Source organism: Ursus americanus, chromosome 33 (assembly GCF_024610735.1).
Source record: "Ursus americanus isolate L20-20 chromosome 33, mUrsAme1.1.p, whole genome shotgun sequence".
NCBI classification, from domain to species: Eukaryota; Metazoa; Chordata; class Mammalia; order Carnivora; family Ursidae; genus Ursus; species Ursus americanus.
The window spans coordinates 14,011,340-14,027,800 of record NC_142159.1 but is presented as its reverse complement, the minus strand read 5'-3'; the positions used below and the strand labels follow the sequence as shown (position 1 = coordinate 14,027,800).

At 38.8% G+C, this 16,461-nt stretch overlaps 1 protein-coding gene across 2 annotated transcripts in view; it reads left to right on the top strand.

Annotated features, from left to right (window-relative positions):
* The first annotated feature begins 2,973 nt into the window (after positions 1-2,973).
* The window catches only part of KDM1A (lysine demethylase 1A), a 58,717-nt gene continuing 45,229 nt past the window's right edge, over positions 2,974-16,461 (top strand). The window contains exons 1-2 of one of the 2 annotated variants that reach the window (XM_045782350.2): positions 2,974-3,466; positions 11,253-11,418. In XM_045782350.2, the coding sequence (XP_045638306.1) occupies positions 3,116-3,466; positions 11,253-11,418 (517 nt within the window). In that variant the 5' untranslated portion in view covers positions 2,974-3,115. The remainder of the gene's footprint in view (positions 3,467-11,252; positions 11,419-16,461) is intronic. The other variant, XM_045782351.2, reaches the window with a different exon arrangement.

Below are 16,461 nucleotides of genomic sequence, written 5' to 3'. Positions count from 1 at the left end.
TTGCGGCTAGCCCCTTCAACAGACGTGACTGACGCAAATGTCTGACCTGCCCCTTCAACAGACGTAACTGACGGAAATGTTGTCTGACCTACCGCTTCAACAGACCAGAGTACAAGTAATTGTATATGGGTTGATAAAAGACATGAACTAACATTAAAAAAAAAAAAAGAGGAAGGAAATTCTGACATATGCTACAACATGGGTGAGCTTTGAGGTGTTTATGCTCAAAGAAGCCAGTCACAAAAACACAAAAGTCATCCGATTCCACTTATATACGATACCCAGAGTAGTTAAATTTATAGAGACAGAAAGTAGCGTGGTGGTTGCCAGGAGCTAAGAGGCAGGGAGAAATGATGAGCTGGGGTTTAACGGCCACAGAATTTGTAAGATGAAGAGAGTTCCGGAGATGGTACAACCATGTGAATATAATTAACCCTAGTGAACTGGACACTTAAAAATGGTTAAGGTGGTAAATTTTATGTTATGTGTATTTTACCACAATTTTTAACAGTTAAATTAGTTATTTCCCTGGGGAAAAAATGGGTAAGTTGCAAATGATTTTTTTTTTTCAAATAGAGGCAAATGAGTTGTGTCTGATAGAGAAGATAACCTCAAAGTCTACACGTTTGTGGCCTGGGAAGACGTTAAAACCACTTTTTCCTTATGCAACTTTGCAATTTTTTCCCAGCATTCTGTTTTCCACTGACTGGTGACTATATATCAGTTTTTCATGTTTTCCTTTGAACCAGCGTTGTCATCTTACTGGTTCTCTCAATAATGAGTTAAATATATCTTTGACATATGCCCACTATTTTGTATGGGAGTTCTTCGTGTTCAAGTGTCAATTTTAATGACTATGATATTCTAATACATTCAATTACTGGCCACTTTTGGGCCTTTAGGTTAATTCTTCTTTATTGCTATTATATATAATTTGAGGTAAATAGTATTAAAGTTAAATCTTTTTTTAAAAAAGATTTTATTTATTCATTTGACAGAGATAGAGACAGCCAGCGAGAGAGGGAACACAAGCAGGGGGAGTGGGAGAGGAAGAAGCAGGCTTCCAGCGGAGGAGCCTGATGTGGGGCTCGATCCCAGAACCTGGGATCACGCCCTGAGCCGAAGGCAGACGCTTAAAGACTGAGCCACCCAGATGCCCCATAAAGTTAAATCTTTGTACACATACTTAAGTATTTTTCTAGAATGTCCTCTGGAAAGTAGAATTGCTGGATTAAAGGATATGCATATTTTAAAAATCTAATTTTCAGTTTTATCAAATTATTAAATGTGCAAAGAAGTCAGAACTATAGGGTTTAAAACAAACACCCTTTGATCTATCTGCCCTTTCCCATGTTCAAGCTCTATGACTCAGACAACTTGTTCCAACTTTTTAACTGTATGCTTGTATGGCTATTTCTTGATTTCTCAGTTTTGACATTATACATTATACATTTTGACATTATACATAATCTTTTTATGATAGAAGATGAGGATTTGGCTCCCATGCAGAATCTCCCCCATTCCCATTTCATTCCTGCTTCTGTAAACCCCTCTCATCCCTCTCCTCCACAAACTTTCTCTTTCCTTCATTCTCTCAATATAATTCTATCCCTCTGGTTAAAACAATATTCATGCTTATGTTATTATGGTTATGTCAGTGTAGTTCATAGCTGAGCCATATGTTGAACTATGATTACACTTTTTTTCTTGCACAGCTTCTAAATTTCCTGGACTCAATTGTCTCCTTTTTCCTGTTTGCTTAGTTAAAAAAAAAAAAATCAACTTCATCAAAGTACAACTGACATAAAGTAAAATGTGAAAATATTTTATGTGTATATACAGTGAGTTTTGACTAACGTGTACACCACCCAATCAAGGTAAAGAACATTTCCATCGACCCCAGCAAATTCCCTCCTCTTTTGCAGTCAATTCTCACCTTCATCCCAAGTGATCACTGATTGGATACTATCATTAGAGATTAGTTTTACCAGTTCTTGAACTTCATGTAAGTGGAATAATTTTTTGAAAATTACAGTTTGAAGGGGTGCCTGTGTGGCTCAGTCAGGAGAGCATGAGACTCTTGAGTCCAACCCCATGTTGGGTGTAGAGATTACTAAAAAAAAAAATACAATTTTTTAAAAAAGGAAGAAGATTATAATCTGAAGACAAAGACATGTAAAAAAGCAATTATAGTTGTGTGTAATACGTAGAAACAAGCTTGAAGAACACAAGCTGTTCCAGTGTTGGGTCACTAAAGGACTCCTGTAGGAATTTAAAAAATAAGCCACCATCACCACCTGCAGCACTAGAAAGAATTAACCTGAAGTAGAAAGAGGTGTTATGTATGGAAGTGGGAGCAGGTGTGAGTGAGGGCGTGCTAATGGGAAGGAGGTCCAGATGGAAGGAAGAGCAAGAACACCGCCCTGGAGGCAACAGCAATACAGTTTGGACTCAAAACCTGGATTTCCTAACTTCTGCCCATTTTATTACCACGAAACTCATTTGCTCTCCAAGATTTCCCCAGTCCAAGCAGGACAATTATGAAACAATGAGATGATTTCCAGTTATGGTTCAATGTTTTCCCCTCCCTAAGCTGTAAGCTCTTTGAAAGCAAAAACTTCATAATTAAACCCTTGTCACGTAGTAAGCATTAATAAATATTGGTTGAACTGACGAATGAGTAGATGGATGGATGGATAGATGGAGGGATGAATGAATGAATGAGTGAATGAATTAATGAATTCATGGGTGTATGCAAGTTCCTGAAGGAAATGGTCGCCCTCGGAGGTGCAGTATGGCCCAGAAGCCCTAAGACCGGGAAGGTGCTGGGGCCGACTCCCAAGGCCAAGGCGACGCTCTAGGAGAGCACTGTGCTCCGTGCGGTGGTGCCGCTCTAGCCGCGAGGACGCCGCTCTATGGCAGCGGGGGAAGGCGGGGCGGTGGGCGTCCCCGGCCTTTTTGTCCGGACGCGGCGGGAGCGCGCTCAGCGCGTGCGTACGCGGCGGCGGTTGGCAGCGAGCTACCTGTGTGAAGTGAGGCGAGGCGAGGCGGCTCCGGACCCACGGACCGACAGACCGAGCGGCCCCTTCGGCCGTCGGCGGCCAGGCGGCCAGAGATGTTGTCTGGGAAGAAGGCCGCGGCGGCGGCGGCGGCGGCAGCGGCGGCGGCGGCCGGGACTGAGGCCGGCTCCGGGGCAGCGGGAGGCGCGGAGAACGGCTCCGAGGTGGCCGCGCCGCCCGCGGGCCTCTCGGGCCCTGCCGAGGCCGGGCCGGGGGTGGCCGGGGAGCGCACTCCCCGCAAGAAAGAGCCTCCGCGGGCCTCGCCTCCCGGGGGACTGGCCGAACCGCCGGGGTCCGCCGGGCCTCAAGCCGGGCCTACCGTCGTGCCAGGATCTGCGACCCCCATGGAAACGGGAATCGCGGAGACTCCGGAGGGGCGACGGACCAGCCGGCGCAAGCGAGCGAAGGTGAGGCGCGACCCCCTCCCCTGCATCTTAGACCCCGGTGCCCGGCGCCCTCGAGGTTGTCCAGCCGCCGGCACCCCGGCCTCCCCAGCCCGTCGGGTCTCCACCGCACCTCCCTGCCAGCTGGGTGGGTGGGGTGAGGGAGGGGAAGGGCTTCGCGCGGGTTGAATGCGCTCTTTGTGCGGGCGCCCGGCCGTCTCGGGAAAGGGGGATTGATGGGAGGGGTGGTTGACTCCTTACATCTGTACACCTTTTCTTTTCTGGACTGGGAAACATGGCTCCCTGACGTGGAGTTCTGGCTGGCGTTGTTGGAGACAGGCATGGCTTGTTTGTCCGCAGATGCGTCTGGAGGCCCCTGGGCAGTGTTTAAGGAGTTTCAGCGGGGCGCTCGGTGAGGCTGTAGGGTAATGCTAAAGAAATGGCCTTAGGTATGGAGACGGAAAAGAACATTTTCTTGTTGTTTTAGCCCTGCTGTGCGCTAGTTTTCCTTTTTCCTTCCGTTCTCTCAACGATCTTTTGACGTGGAGTTTTACAGATGAGGAAGCTGAGTAAGAGGGTTAATATCAACTAGTCAAGGTGCAAATATATGGGAAGAAAAAGACTTGTCACCCGAACAGTATACACAGACAACAGCTGCCTCACATCTCTGGGTGCCAGATGCTGTGTTCAGGGCGTCACTAACATTTTATTTTTGCTAAACACCAACGGGCAGGTATTGTTAGCCCCGTTTTAGGAAATGAGTAAGCAGAGGCACACAGTTAAAGCAACTTACCCAAAGTCACACAACTAAGTAAGTGGTGGAACTGGAATCTACGCTTATGTTGTGATCAAGTATCCTCAGCCTCAGACAAAGGACCACATGGAACACCAACTGTGCAGGGCACTAAGGCAGTACTAGGGCACAGACTTTTTAGACTTGGGTTTTTTTTCTGGAGATTTATGCTTTTAAAATATTTAAAGTCGTGCAATTCATATAGTTTATGCATGTAACAAGTTTTCTATCTCTGTATAGTTTTTAAATGGATATGCCAAGTGTGTGTGTAAAGAGTTTCTTGAGATGAGTATTACCCAGACTGAGCCCTCAAATTCAGCTGCCCACTTGAGAGATCTCTCTCCAAGAATAAAAACCCTGTGCTAAAAAGAGGAAAGGCCTTTGGGGGCTTTTACCAAAGCATGGGTTAGAAAAGACACAGGTTGGAGACTCCCAGCTCTCAGAAATGAAATAGAGGGCAGAAGCCCAAGGGTTTTTATTTTACTATTTTAATAGAAAGTGTGGCCAGAAACCATGTGATAAGATATTTCTTAAAAAAACAGGTTTATTGGGATAAATCACATGATAAAATTTACCATTTTTAAGTTGTACAATTGAATGATTTTTAGCATATATTCACAAAGGTTTGTAACTACCATCATAGTCGATTTTAATTTTGGGACATTTTCACCACTCTCAAAAGACACCTGTACCATTGGCGATCATTCCCCATTCTCCCCATCCTTGGCAACCACTAATTTACTTTCTGTATGAATTTGCCTATCTGGACATTTTATATAAACGGAATCAGAGAATATGTGGCCTTTGTGTCTTGCTCTAGTATGTTTTCAGGTTTATCCATGTAGTATTTCCATTTGGTATATGATGACTCCGTGGCATAATAATGTCCCATTATATGGAAATACCACATTTTGTTTATCCATTCATCATTTTGGTGGACATTTGGGTTTCCTCTTTTTGGCTGTTAGGAACAATCATGCAGTTTTTGTGTGAACGCAGGTTTTCAGTTCTCGTGGGTGTATACTAGGAGTGGAATTGATAGATCATATGGTATCTCAGTGTTTTTTTGTTTTTGTTTCACTTATTTAAATTCAGTTAACATAGTGTATTATTAGTTTCACATGTAGAGTTCAGGTGTTCATCAGTTGCATGTAACACCCAGTGCTCATTACAGTATGTGCCCTCTTTAATGCCCATCACCCAGTTATCCCATCTCCCCCCTCCCTTTTTTTTTTTTTTAAAGATTTATTAATTAGAGCATGGGGGGTTTGCAGAGGGAGAGGGATAAGCAGACTCCCCGCTGAGCAGGGAGCCTGACACAGGACTCCATCCGAGGACCCTGGGATCATGACCTGAGCGGAAGGCTGTTGCTTAACTGAGTCACCCAGGCGCTCCAGTGTTTTACTTTTTGAGGAACTGCCAAACACTTTTCCACATCAGCTACACCATTTTACATTTCCATTAGCAATATATGAGGTTTCCAATTTCTCCATATCCTTGTCTTGATACTGTCTTTTTATTATTGCCATCTTAGTGGATGTGAAATGGTGTCTCATTATGATTTGATATGCATTTCCCTAATGACTGATGATATTGAACATCTTTTCTTATGCTTATTGGTCATTTCTTGTATATTGTGTAATGTCTGTTCAAATCCTTGGCTTGTTTTTAAATTGGGTTGTATTTTTATTGTTGAATAGAGTTCTTTATATATGGTGATTATGAAAGTTTTCTATTTTAATGTCTGATTTATCTATTTTTCTTTTGTTCATTTTGCTTCTGGGGTTATATCCAAGAAACCATTGCCTAATCCCGTGTCATAAAGATTAAGTTCCATGTTTTCTTCTAAGAGTTTTGCTTTAGCTCTTGAATTTGGATCTATGATCGTTTTGGAGTTAGTTTTTGTAAATGGAATGAAGTAGGAGTTCAACTTCATTCTTTTTCATGTGGATATCCACTTGTCCCAGCACATTTTATCGAAGACTATTCTCTCCCCCTTTGAATGGTTGGCACCCTCGTTGGTTGGCCATAAATGTAAAGGTTTATTTTCGGACTGTCATTTCTGTCCCATTGATCTGTATGTTTGTTCTTATGCCAGTACCACACTGTCCTGATTACTGTGACTTTGTGTAATAAGTTTTGAAATCAGGAAGTTTGATTTCTTCAACTTTGCTCTTTTTCAAGATTGTTTTGGATATTCTGTGACCCTTGTATTTCCATATGAATTTTAGAATCGGTTTCAGTTTCTGCAAAAAAGGCAATTGATACTCTGATTGGGATTGCCTTGAATCTGTAGGTCAGTTTGGCACATACCATAAGATTTCTGTCTTTGTAATTATCCTGTGTTTAATTCCTGTTATACTGTTTTTCCATTGTGATTAGCTCTGAAACTCCAAAGAGAAAAGTGGGTTACCTGTTTATTTGAGGGAGCAACTAGGAAGTAGGAAGTAAGGAACTAGGGAAACTGACCTATTCCTGGCCAGTCTTGGGAGCCAGAGGAAACAGACCTCGAGGGTTAGAGTATCCATTAAAGGTAGAAAAAGCAAACTGAGTCCAGTATAGACTGGCCTTGCTTCAAGAATTCTGAGGTATGCACAGGCGGGTGTATCTGTATCTAGAGATATAGATTCAATAGAGGACATAGATACAGATGTTTTATTTATATAGTTATGTAACCAAAACGAGGTTCAGGGTATTGGAAGGGGTCCATGCAGTTGGGAGGTCCCTAAAGCTTACGTTTCATAAGTTTCAGAATAAAATCACCTCTGAGTGTGTATGCTAACATGGCAAAATATTTAAGGTTTGGAATTGTTAAGTTGGGTTGGGACTTTAGGAATGGTGGCCTTCAGCTGGGCCTTGAAAGAGTGCAGAATTTAGAAAAATATTCTGGAACAGGATTTAATTTTTCTCCCTAGGTTCATTTTCCTCAGGAAAATAAACCCTACCTTCTAAGGTTTTTAGGTTTAGATATAATACAAACAAAACACTTATTGCAAGGTGCCCGGTAATTAAATACTACCAGTGGAGAAAGGAAGTGAAACATGCTTGATATATTATGTGGTGGTTTGAGAAGCAGCAGGGAGTCCAGAGTGGACAATTGAACATTGGGAACAATGGGCAAATGAATTTAATTGAAAATGACATTTTTCTAGGAGCACGATAAATTGGAGGGATCAGTAGTGTTTGGGTTGTAGAGTCATGTCCAGGTTCTAGAGAGAGCCAAACACTAGATCTGTGCTATTCAGTATGGTAGCCACTAGCCCATGTTACTAGTACGACTGAGGAAACTGAGTTTTTACTTTTAAACTTAAAGAGCCACCTGGTAAGTGCTCAATAGCCACATGTGGCTACTGCTGCCATATTGGAAGCGCAGATGCAGAACATTGCCATTATCACAGAAAATGGTATCAGACAGCACTGTACTAGACTGAGAAGTGCAGACCTTAAGTGCTATGACAAGTCAGAGAAAGGAAAGATATATTTGCAAGTTTGGAATAGTTAGGAAATAATTTGCAGAGGAGAGGAGCCTTGAATTCTGGCATTGGATTAACAGGAAAAGGTGGGAGTAGCTTTTAGGGAGTTTAGGGATCCATAGAACAACATCGAGGACTTTTTGACTAGTGTGTTAGAAAATGGCTGGTTAGAGCCAGAAAGTTTATATGCTGGTTTGAAAAATTTGACATTCACCTTTAAACTATCTAAAAATATTATTTGGAAAATCAGTTTGGCAGTTGTGCCCTAGGTGACTTAAAAGGAAGAAAGATTAAAACAAAAAGACTGGAGCTTTAAGGTGATTGGAAAGCGAATGAAGCATTGTAGCAAGGGTGAGGAAGAGAAGGGAGAGACTGGAGGTGTAAATTTCAGAGTCATCTTTGTAAAGGTAAGAATAATTACCCTACTGACTTATATCTGCCTATTGGACATCTTTATGTCCTTGGTTGTAAATAGTTGTAGAACCTCTAGAGTCTTTGAGGATTTTACTTAGGGATGAGAGGTTCGCAGTACTTTGTGTTTCAAGTATCTGTTCCTTTTCTTGGGAATAGTTTTTATTTTTTTGAGTTTGTATGATTCTTTCAGATGGTTTAACTTTTTATTAAGTAGAGAAACTGTTCTTTTTACCAAATAAAACTTTATGCAGAATCCCAAAATAAAGTAGTATTTGCCTGTTTTATATTAAGTTTAAATTTATAACCTTTATTTTAGTTGTCAGTCTTTGAGAAAATGAGGCTTTTTTATATAGAGAAAGCACGTCAAATTTGAGAGTGGAGATTAAGCTTTAATAGTTGCAGTCTTTTTTTTTTTTTTTAAGATTTTATTTATTTATTTGACAGAGACAGCTAGCGAGAGAGGGAACACAAGCAGGGGGAGTGGGAGAGGAAGAAGCAGGCTCCCAGCGGAGGAGCCTGATGTGGGGCTTGATCCCAGAACGCTGGGATCACGCCCTGAGCCGAAGGCAGACGCTTAAAGACTGCGCCACCCAGGCGCCCCAATAGTTGCAGTCTTATTTCGGTCTCAGAATCCAATTTTATTTCTGTGTTTTGTTTATGAAGTTTTGTGAAGACCCAGTGCTTGATTAAATCCAGTGATTGATAAGTAGTGCAAATGGTTGTTTTTTAAGCTTGTCTTGTCATCTCAGGACACTGTCTTGGTTGAGCAGATTGCAGAAGAAATTTCATTCTTAGGTCTACCCCAGGTTTAGTACCCAAGCAGTACAAGTTCATGTGTCTGTTGTTGGTCTCCAAAGGATTATGGTTTTGTTTAACACATATAAATGTGTAATTAAATGAAATCCTGAAGAGTCTTAGGGTTCTGTGAAACACAGATTTTTTTCCCTTGTTGTTGTTGTTTTTTAAATATTACCCCTAGGTATTTTTGCTCCTACTTCTAGGTGTTTTTCTAATCATTTTTTCACTGAAAACTAAGAGCTCTGTATTCCTTCTAGTAGCTACTGTTTCATCAAAAGATTGGATTAAACAATGTTTGAAAAAGTGTTTTTGCTGCAAAACTTTTCAGTAACTTTAACGTGCATCATGATTGTCCTAGAGGAGGCCTGTAAAGAATGCAGTGTTTTCCAGACTTGATCATGGATTCCGTTTTTCTTCAAAGGGTGTACAGTCTTGTGGAACATCCTTTGGAAAGAGCTGAACTACTGCAGTAGAAAGGATCTTATATTATTGTTTTAGAATTTGCACATTGCCCAGTTCCATGGTAGGCACTTGTTATTATTGATTAAATGGATGAGGTTGATGAACAGAGGATTAAAGGGCTGAATCTTTGGGGTAGGGAGGGATCAAGCGCTATTGAGGGCTAAAAGAAGAAGGGAAATTGCATACTCTAAACATGTATTGCATTTTCTGACCCCTCTACCTCTTCGAAACTTTTCCATCCTTGCTGCCTTTTTTGCCTGTTGTCCTGAGGTCTTTTCTTACGGTTTATCCCAGTCAAGTAGGGTGAAATTTAGTATCTAGATTTCTGGAAGTTTTATTGTAAAGTCTCTCTATTTACCTGATAAGGACGAATAGTTTGCAACTAGAATTTCAGGTAATTATTAAGGGCTGAGATAATAAGGGCTCTTATTCATAATTGTTTTCTCCATTGTGGCCATGTACTCAGTGGTCTGTATTTGATAGATGAATACTATTATTCATGTGTTTAATAAGAATCTTAGAGCGTGGGTCGGAACTGTTTAATTTATTCTTAATTTTGTTTCCATTTTCTGACACAATCCGTGTTACCTCCACTAGCCACCCACTCCCCTGCCTGTCTGCGTTCATGTCATTAAGAAAGAAAGAAAGAAAGAAAGAACGAAAGAAAGAAATATAAAAGTAGCCAGCTATATGGAACTATTTCAAAGACATTTCAAAAATTAAGGAAAATTACATTTGCTGTAATCCACAGGACTATTAATTTCAGAAACCTAATAAATTAGGTATGTTATATGTAGAAACCATGTTGTCTTTGCTCTATTCCACATCTAATAAATTTTTATTTCATTCATTTTATCTTTTCTTTGAATCCAAAATAGGGATCTATTGTTGCTGTGACTTCCTGGAATCGTTTTTAGGGTGGGAGTCACAGTGACAGCTTGCTAGTTTTGGCAAACAGGTCCATTATAATCTTTCCTATCCTAAGTTGCTTTACCCCCAATAAGACATTCACCAAAATTGTTTCCTCTTTATACTTATTACCTGGTTCTCTCCTTTTATAACCAGAGTGTGAATTAGTAGTAACACCTGTGGTCTCCATTTCTGTTTCACTTAATTTGTTGTATTAAGGATTCTTTGTTTTCATCATTTCACTCTCTTAGGTCATCAGTTATTTTTAAAGCAAATGTACTTTTTCATAGTTTCAATTTGGCTGCTGTCATTTGCAGTTTTTATTACCTGCTGTTTCTCCCCATTTGGTTTCTGGGATTTTGCTGTTTTACCATGGAAGAGTAGAAGTACAGGCTTGGCCTGCCTGATAGACTTGTTGTTCTAGTTGACTATATTTTTATCTCAAGGTTATTTTAGTCTTTGTTGAAATGTCTAGTGTGTGAACATGATGTATACATACAGACAAATACACACGCACATGCAAACATATCTGCATACACATATTTTAGAAGAGTTCTTAGGAGTTGTAGAGAGCCTCAGATTCATTGATCTAAATGTCAGTACTATGATGAATATTGATAGATGGGGCTAAGTCTGAACGGGCACGAGATTGTTTCATGAGAGATTTTAGAAGTTTTTCGTTTGGTTTTGTTTTGTTTAATCTCTACACCTAGCGTGGGCTATGCTCAGACTCATGACCCTGCGATCAGGAGTCACGTGCTCTTCCGACTGAGCCAGCCACGTGCCCCAGGATATGTTTTTAATAACTACCTATTATGAGCTAGTTTGTTCCTTGTTATTTGCTTATTTCTCTTAAAATTTGAAGTTAAAAGGCAGTTCACATTCACTGATGGTTCCAAGTTGAGTCCCTGGTTTTAGATGTTCGCTGTATTTAGCTTTCCCTGGTGTAATCTCCACATAGGTAGAGTACAGAGAGATGGATGAAAGCTTGGCCAACCTCTCAGAAGATGAGTATTATTCAGAAGAAGAGAGAAATGCTAAAGCGGAGAAAGAAAAGAAGCTTCCCCCCCCACCCCCTCAAGCCCCACCTGAGGAAGAAAATGAAAGCGAGCCTGAAGAACCATCTGGTGAGTTATAGTAACCAACTAGTTTTGTTTTATCTTGGAAGTAAGAAGAAGTGGATTAATTCCTATTCTACAGTGTTATTTTTGTCTTTATCTTTGGTTTATACTCTGATACTGGTCATGTGTGTCTATAGTGTATGTATGTGTATATATGTACACACACATGCGTACGTGCATACATATACAGCGGTATTGATATTTTGTGTGTGTGTGTCTGTACATATATAGAAGGAAAGTAAACGATGGGGATGGAAGGATAGTGGCAGTATAAGGCACTTGGAAATTGGAGAAATAATTAGAGATAGCATACAGAAAGCCAAATCTAAAGACCAAACCCCTCAGGTGATCTCTGATTCAGAATTTGTAAATAGAATGGTTCAGAAATTATTCTGGTTAAATTCTGCCTTTACCACATGGTTAGATACTTTTTGATAAAACCTTCAGAGTGGGGATCAGTTTTGAGAACAGTTTCCTGGTGAACAAATGTAAAAATATATTATGAGGTCAAAAAGAAAAGGCCTAAGTGCCTGTTCATTGTTTAGTATTGAGTCCTCCAATCAAAGGAATGGTAGAAGAAAAGGCTATAACGAGATTTCTAAACTCAAACAGTCTTTCTATGACAGTGGAAAGATTATTGGAGAATGTAGTATTGGTTTCAGAGCTTCAAACATCTTTGAAGAGTTCTCACTAGCATCCCTTCAGACTAAGTCCTACTGAGGATACCCATACCAAGGAGGGGTACCCTTCTGGTTTGGAGAGACCAAACAAAAGCAGAATCTTAATTAAGTCTTTGTATCTTCTGTCCTTAATGACATTTCATTAACTCTTCTTGATCTTGAATTTTTACTGAGTTCTCCTTAAAATACTTTATTTTTAATAGCTCTAGGTCCATTTACCTCTCTAATTCTTTTAGTCTTGCATCTTTTAAAAACAAAATGTTTGTTTCAGATCCCATCTGCTATATCTTGCATGACTTTCATAGGTACCCAGATACAGACATATTTAATTTGAGAAGTTTTATCTTTTGTTTTAGGTTTTTGGGGAGGGGGAGTTCTCCCATGAGATGTTATATAAATCACCAGATTTTTTTTTTTTTTAAAGGATTATTACTGATGTATCACTTGAGAGAATTACAGGTCAGGTGTTAATTTAAATTTAGATTTACAATTTACCAAACAGATTCTGGCCAAAACTCTAAAAATTAAAATTTATAATTTCAGTAATTATAATAAAGTATAATGAAAACATGGTTTTGAGAATATTTAAACAAGAGGATTAGATTCTGGGTTTAATTTATCTCAGGAATCCAGGGTTTTCTAAGAATGGTTTTCCTAAAACTTTCTTAAAATGACTTCTTGGGCAATTATCGGCAGTGATCTGTTACCTCTGGGACTATTGTCCCTGAGGCAAATGTAGCCTTCTCCATACCTCGAAACACCTCCTCTCTGTTGATATTTTTTTTCCTTCTAGTCTTTTACATTTAGCTCTCATCCCTTCTTTCTGTCCTTGCCTCTAATTTCTCCCTTGATTCTCTATTCCTTTTTCTTCTGTGTTCTTCTGTGATTCTTGCCTTTCTTTTCTTCTACCTTTGCTGTAGACTTACTAATGAATGAGGTACATGGGGATAAGTCTTGGTATCTGTCATAGTTCAAGAGACTGCTGATTTCTTGGTTCAAGGGCTCTCGGTATTCTTCAATAGATGACCCGATAGTTTAGATGCTGCCTCACCCTCTTTTTTTGTGTGTGGTTGTTCATGCCTCCAGTGAACAACTGACTTAAGTATGTGCCAAGTTGATACACATTTTCTTTGTCCTCTGAACAATTTTATTTTATTTTATTTAAATATTTTATTTATTTATTTGACAGAGAGAGACAGGCAGCGAGAGAGGAACACAAGCAGGGGGAGTGGGAGAGGAAGAAGCAGGCTCCCAGCAGAGGAGGCTGATGTGGGGCTTGATCCCAGAACGCTGGGATCACGCCCTGAGCCGAAGGCAGAAGGCTTAACGACTGCGCCACCCAGGCGCCCCTGTCCTCTGAACAATTTTAAACCTGGTGTTGATATTTTCTTTTTCATGAAAGAGGTTTTTTATTTTGTTTTTGTATGTTTGTTTTTCCATTAATGTCAGACACTTGCTAGAAGAAGTAAATATCTTATTAAAGAGATTCAGGTTTTGGGGAACTGTCTTTATGCTATTATGGTGTAGTTAAATTTTTATGCAGTGGTTTAAATAAGTTATCTCAGTATTTGGGGTGTAAAGTTAAAAGTTGAAGTTTAGACTATCTTCAGTGCTCAGAGGTGTGTTGATAACAGCCAAAACTTGCAATATATTGTGATTATGAAAATAAAGTTACTTCTCCTTTAAAACAACTTGAAATTTAAAAAAAGATTTCCAGGTTGAATTAGGGAATTATTTTCCCCAGAAAAGTAGTGGCAACGTACTGGCCTATATAATTTAGAAATAGATTGGGCCCTAATAGTGAATCATAAAATATTGTCAAGTGAGTTTTAAGCGTTTAAAAGCTGTCCAGGGTTTCCAAATCTCTTGTCTTATCAGAACCAGCTCTTTCGCTTGAGTTTTCATTCAAAAATTGAATAGAACCATTGTCATATGGGTATCTTAAAATCTTGAGAGAAGACATGGGTCGTTCTTTACCAAATATTTTCATCTTAATCATTTTAGGTAATAACGAGAAATTAACTTACTCTCTTAAAATACATAAGTAAGGTTTGAATACATTTCATTTCTACCAACTTTTAAGTTTCCTTAGAAAATTTTGCTTGACTTTCCACAATGTTATTCTTAAGAATAAAATATTTTTTTAGTGCAAGGTATTCCAAAGTCATTGGGTCAGACAGTAGTACTACTGGAGGAGATTGCTTTAGGAGAATTCTGAGAGGAGGCCAGAAAGGAAGGTTGGAGTCTTTGTTACCAGGCTGAGGAATTTGAACTCCATGTCCTTTAAACACTGGGAGGATCTTGCTGGGGTAGCACTGAGGTATTTTGTATTTTGAGTGAAGCATTGCACCAAAATAGATTTTTTTTTGGAAAAATAAATCTGAGGTGGTCTCTAAGAGTGAACTAAAGGAGTAAAGAGAATGTCTTGGAGAGATGATTTAGGTTGTTTTGATAATCAAGTTTAGTGAACTTTGGTCAATGGAAAAAGGTTCTCAATATGAAAGTTGAATTTTTATGGTAACAAGATGTTTGGGTTTTTTGTTTGTTTGGATTTAGGTAATTGGGAAGAAGTTCTGTTGTGGCTTAAAATTATTTTTAGTTTTGTCTGTTTTTGATGATAACCGAATGTGGCCTATAGTCCTGTGGTAGTCACGTGAGTAAATGTATTTTTCATACTAAGTATTGCTGCTTATATTTAAAATTAAAATTATTTGTTTTCCTAAACATTTCCATGTATTTTTACATTTACTGTACACTTCTGAATGTATTTGTTTTAACAAATGATGGGGTTATTTGGTTTCCTAGTGCCTCTTCTATCAACATAAAAGTGTTTTTTAAGGTCACGCCAACTGAATCTGAAAAGTCTTTGGAACTGAGTGGTTATTAGTAGTGTCGCATAATAGTGGAGCATCTGTAAAGTAGAGTAAAAATCTCGGTTGGACTTTACTGGTTTAGAATAATACCTCTGTTAAAGTATCCTTCTGTTAGAGAATTGCTTTTTTTTTCCTTTCTTGGTTCAGTTGTTTCCCTGTGTGCCTTTGATTATTCCTCAAAGTGGTTTTACTTTATTAATGGTTTGCTAGCACTTAGCTTTTTGATTTTCATACAAAAACATGATTTTTTTTTCTCACTCCACTGCCTTTCAATAGTTGAACATTTTCAGAAAAATCTTAGTTTCTGATTTAAATTTTGTGTTGGATAGCTGTTTATGAACTCTGGTTTGCGGTTAGAAGTAGCTTAGTTGTATAAAGCTTAAGACTTATGGAAACTTGCTTTAAAATAATAAAATGAAATTTGAAATGGGCTGTTAAAGATGCCTTTCTCAAGATTTCTTCAAGTTAATGAATTTCTCAACAGAGATATCAGATGTATGTTTAAAAATAAGTACATATATACATATATATGTGCTTGTGCATGTGTCTGTGTACCATTTTTCCAGCCTCGGTGATGTGCTGTTTACTGTAATGAAGCTCCATCAAATCATTGGTTAATTTTGTTAGATATGGTTAGCTGATTGACGACAGCTCTGCATTATAATCTATTTTATTGATTCTATTGAATGACTGTAGGAAGAATCACTTCATGTCCTTGTTTATATTCTTTTAAGAATATATAAGAATTCTTATAAAAATGTAAACAAAGGAAAGTACCTGCTCTCTGTTGTGCATGGTAATTATGGATGTGTGTATGTGGTATGTGTGTTTGAAAGAGATGTGGACTGTTAAGCAGATTACAGAATCACTGATGTGAGAGATTGGTATGACAAAAAAAAATTTGTGGTGTTAAATAATTTTGGGGCCCTGTTCATGTAATAGTCATACTGTAGGTTGAAAGAATATTTTTAAAAATCACATGAAAGGAGATGGCAACATGAATTAGTAAAAGTTCTTAAATTATAGAAAATATACAAAATATGTATGTGTGAGTAGAATTTAGTTTAAAATGCAATGAAATTTGATCACAAATACTATTATAGTGAAAATATTTATGACAAAAGATTGATGACTAAATACTTTATGAATTGCTTATTCAGTATAGCAAAAATCTGAAAGGCAAAATCTTTTGGACTGTCTTTTAGAACTTAGTATAATAGAATTTGACCAGAAGAGTCGAAGATGGATTTCCTTACTTTGAAAGAAAAAGTAGTGGTCTTAATATTTGTGTAATGGCCCTTAAATTTTTATAGTTCTTTGTTCTTAGGGCCTTGTATGAGGCAGTCATACTGATGGTTATCAGTAAAAGTCCTGGGTTTGGCAGCGTGGATAGTTACAGTCAGAGTTCAGTGAATAATTCTGTTTATCGTGCCCTATTTTCAAGTGGCTTATCCCAGGCTTTTCTCTCTGATTTCTCTTGCCGTGCCTTCAAGTAC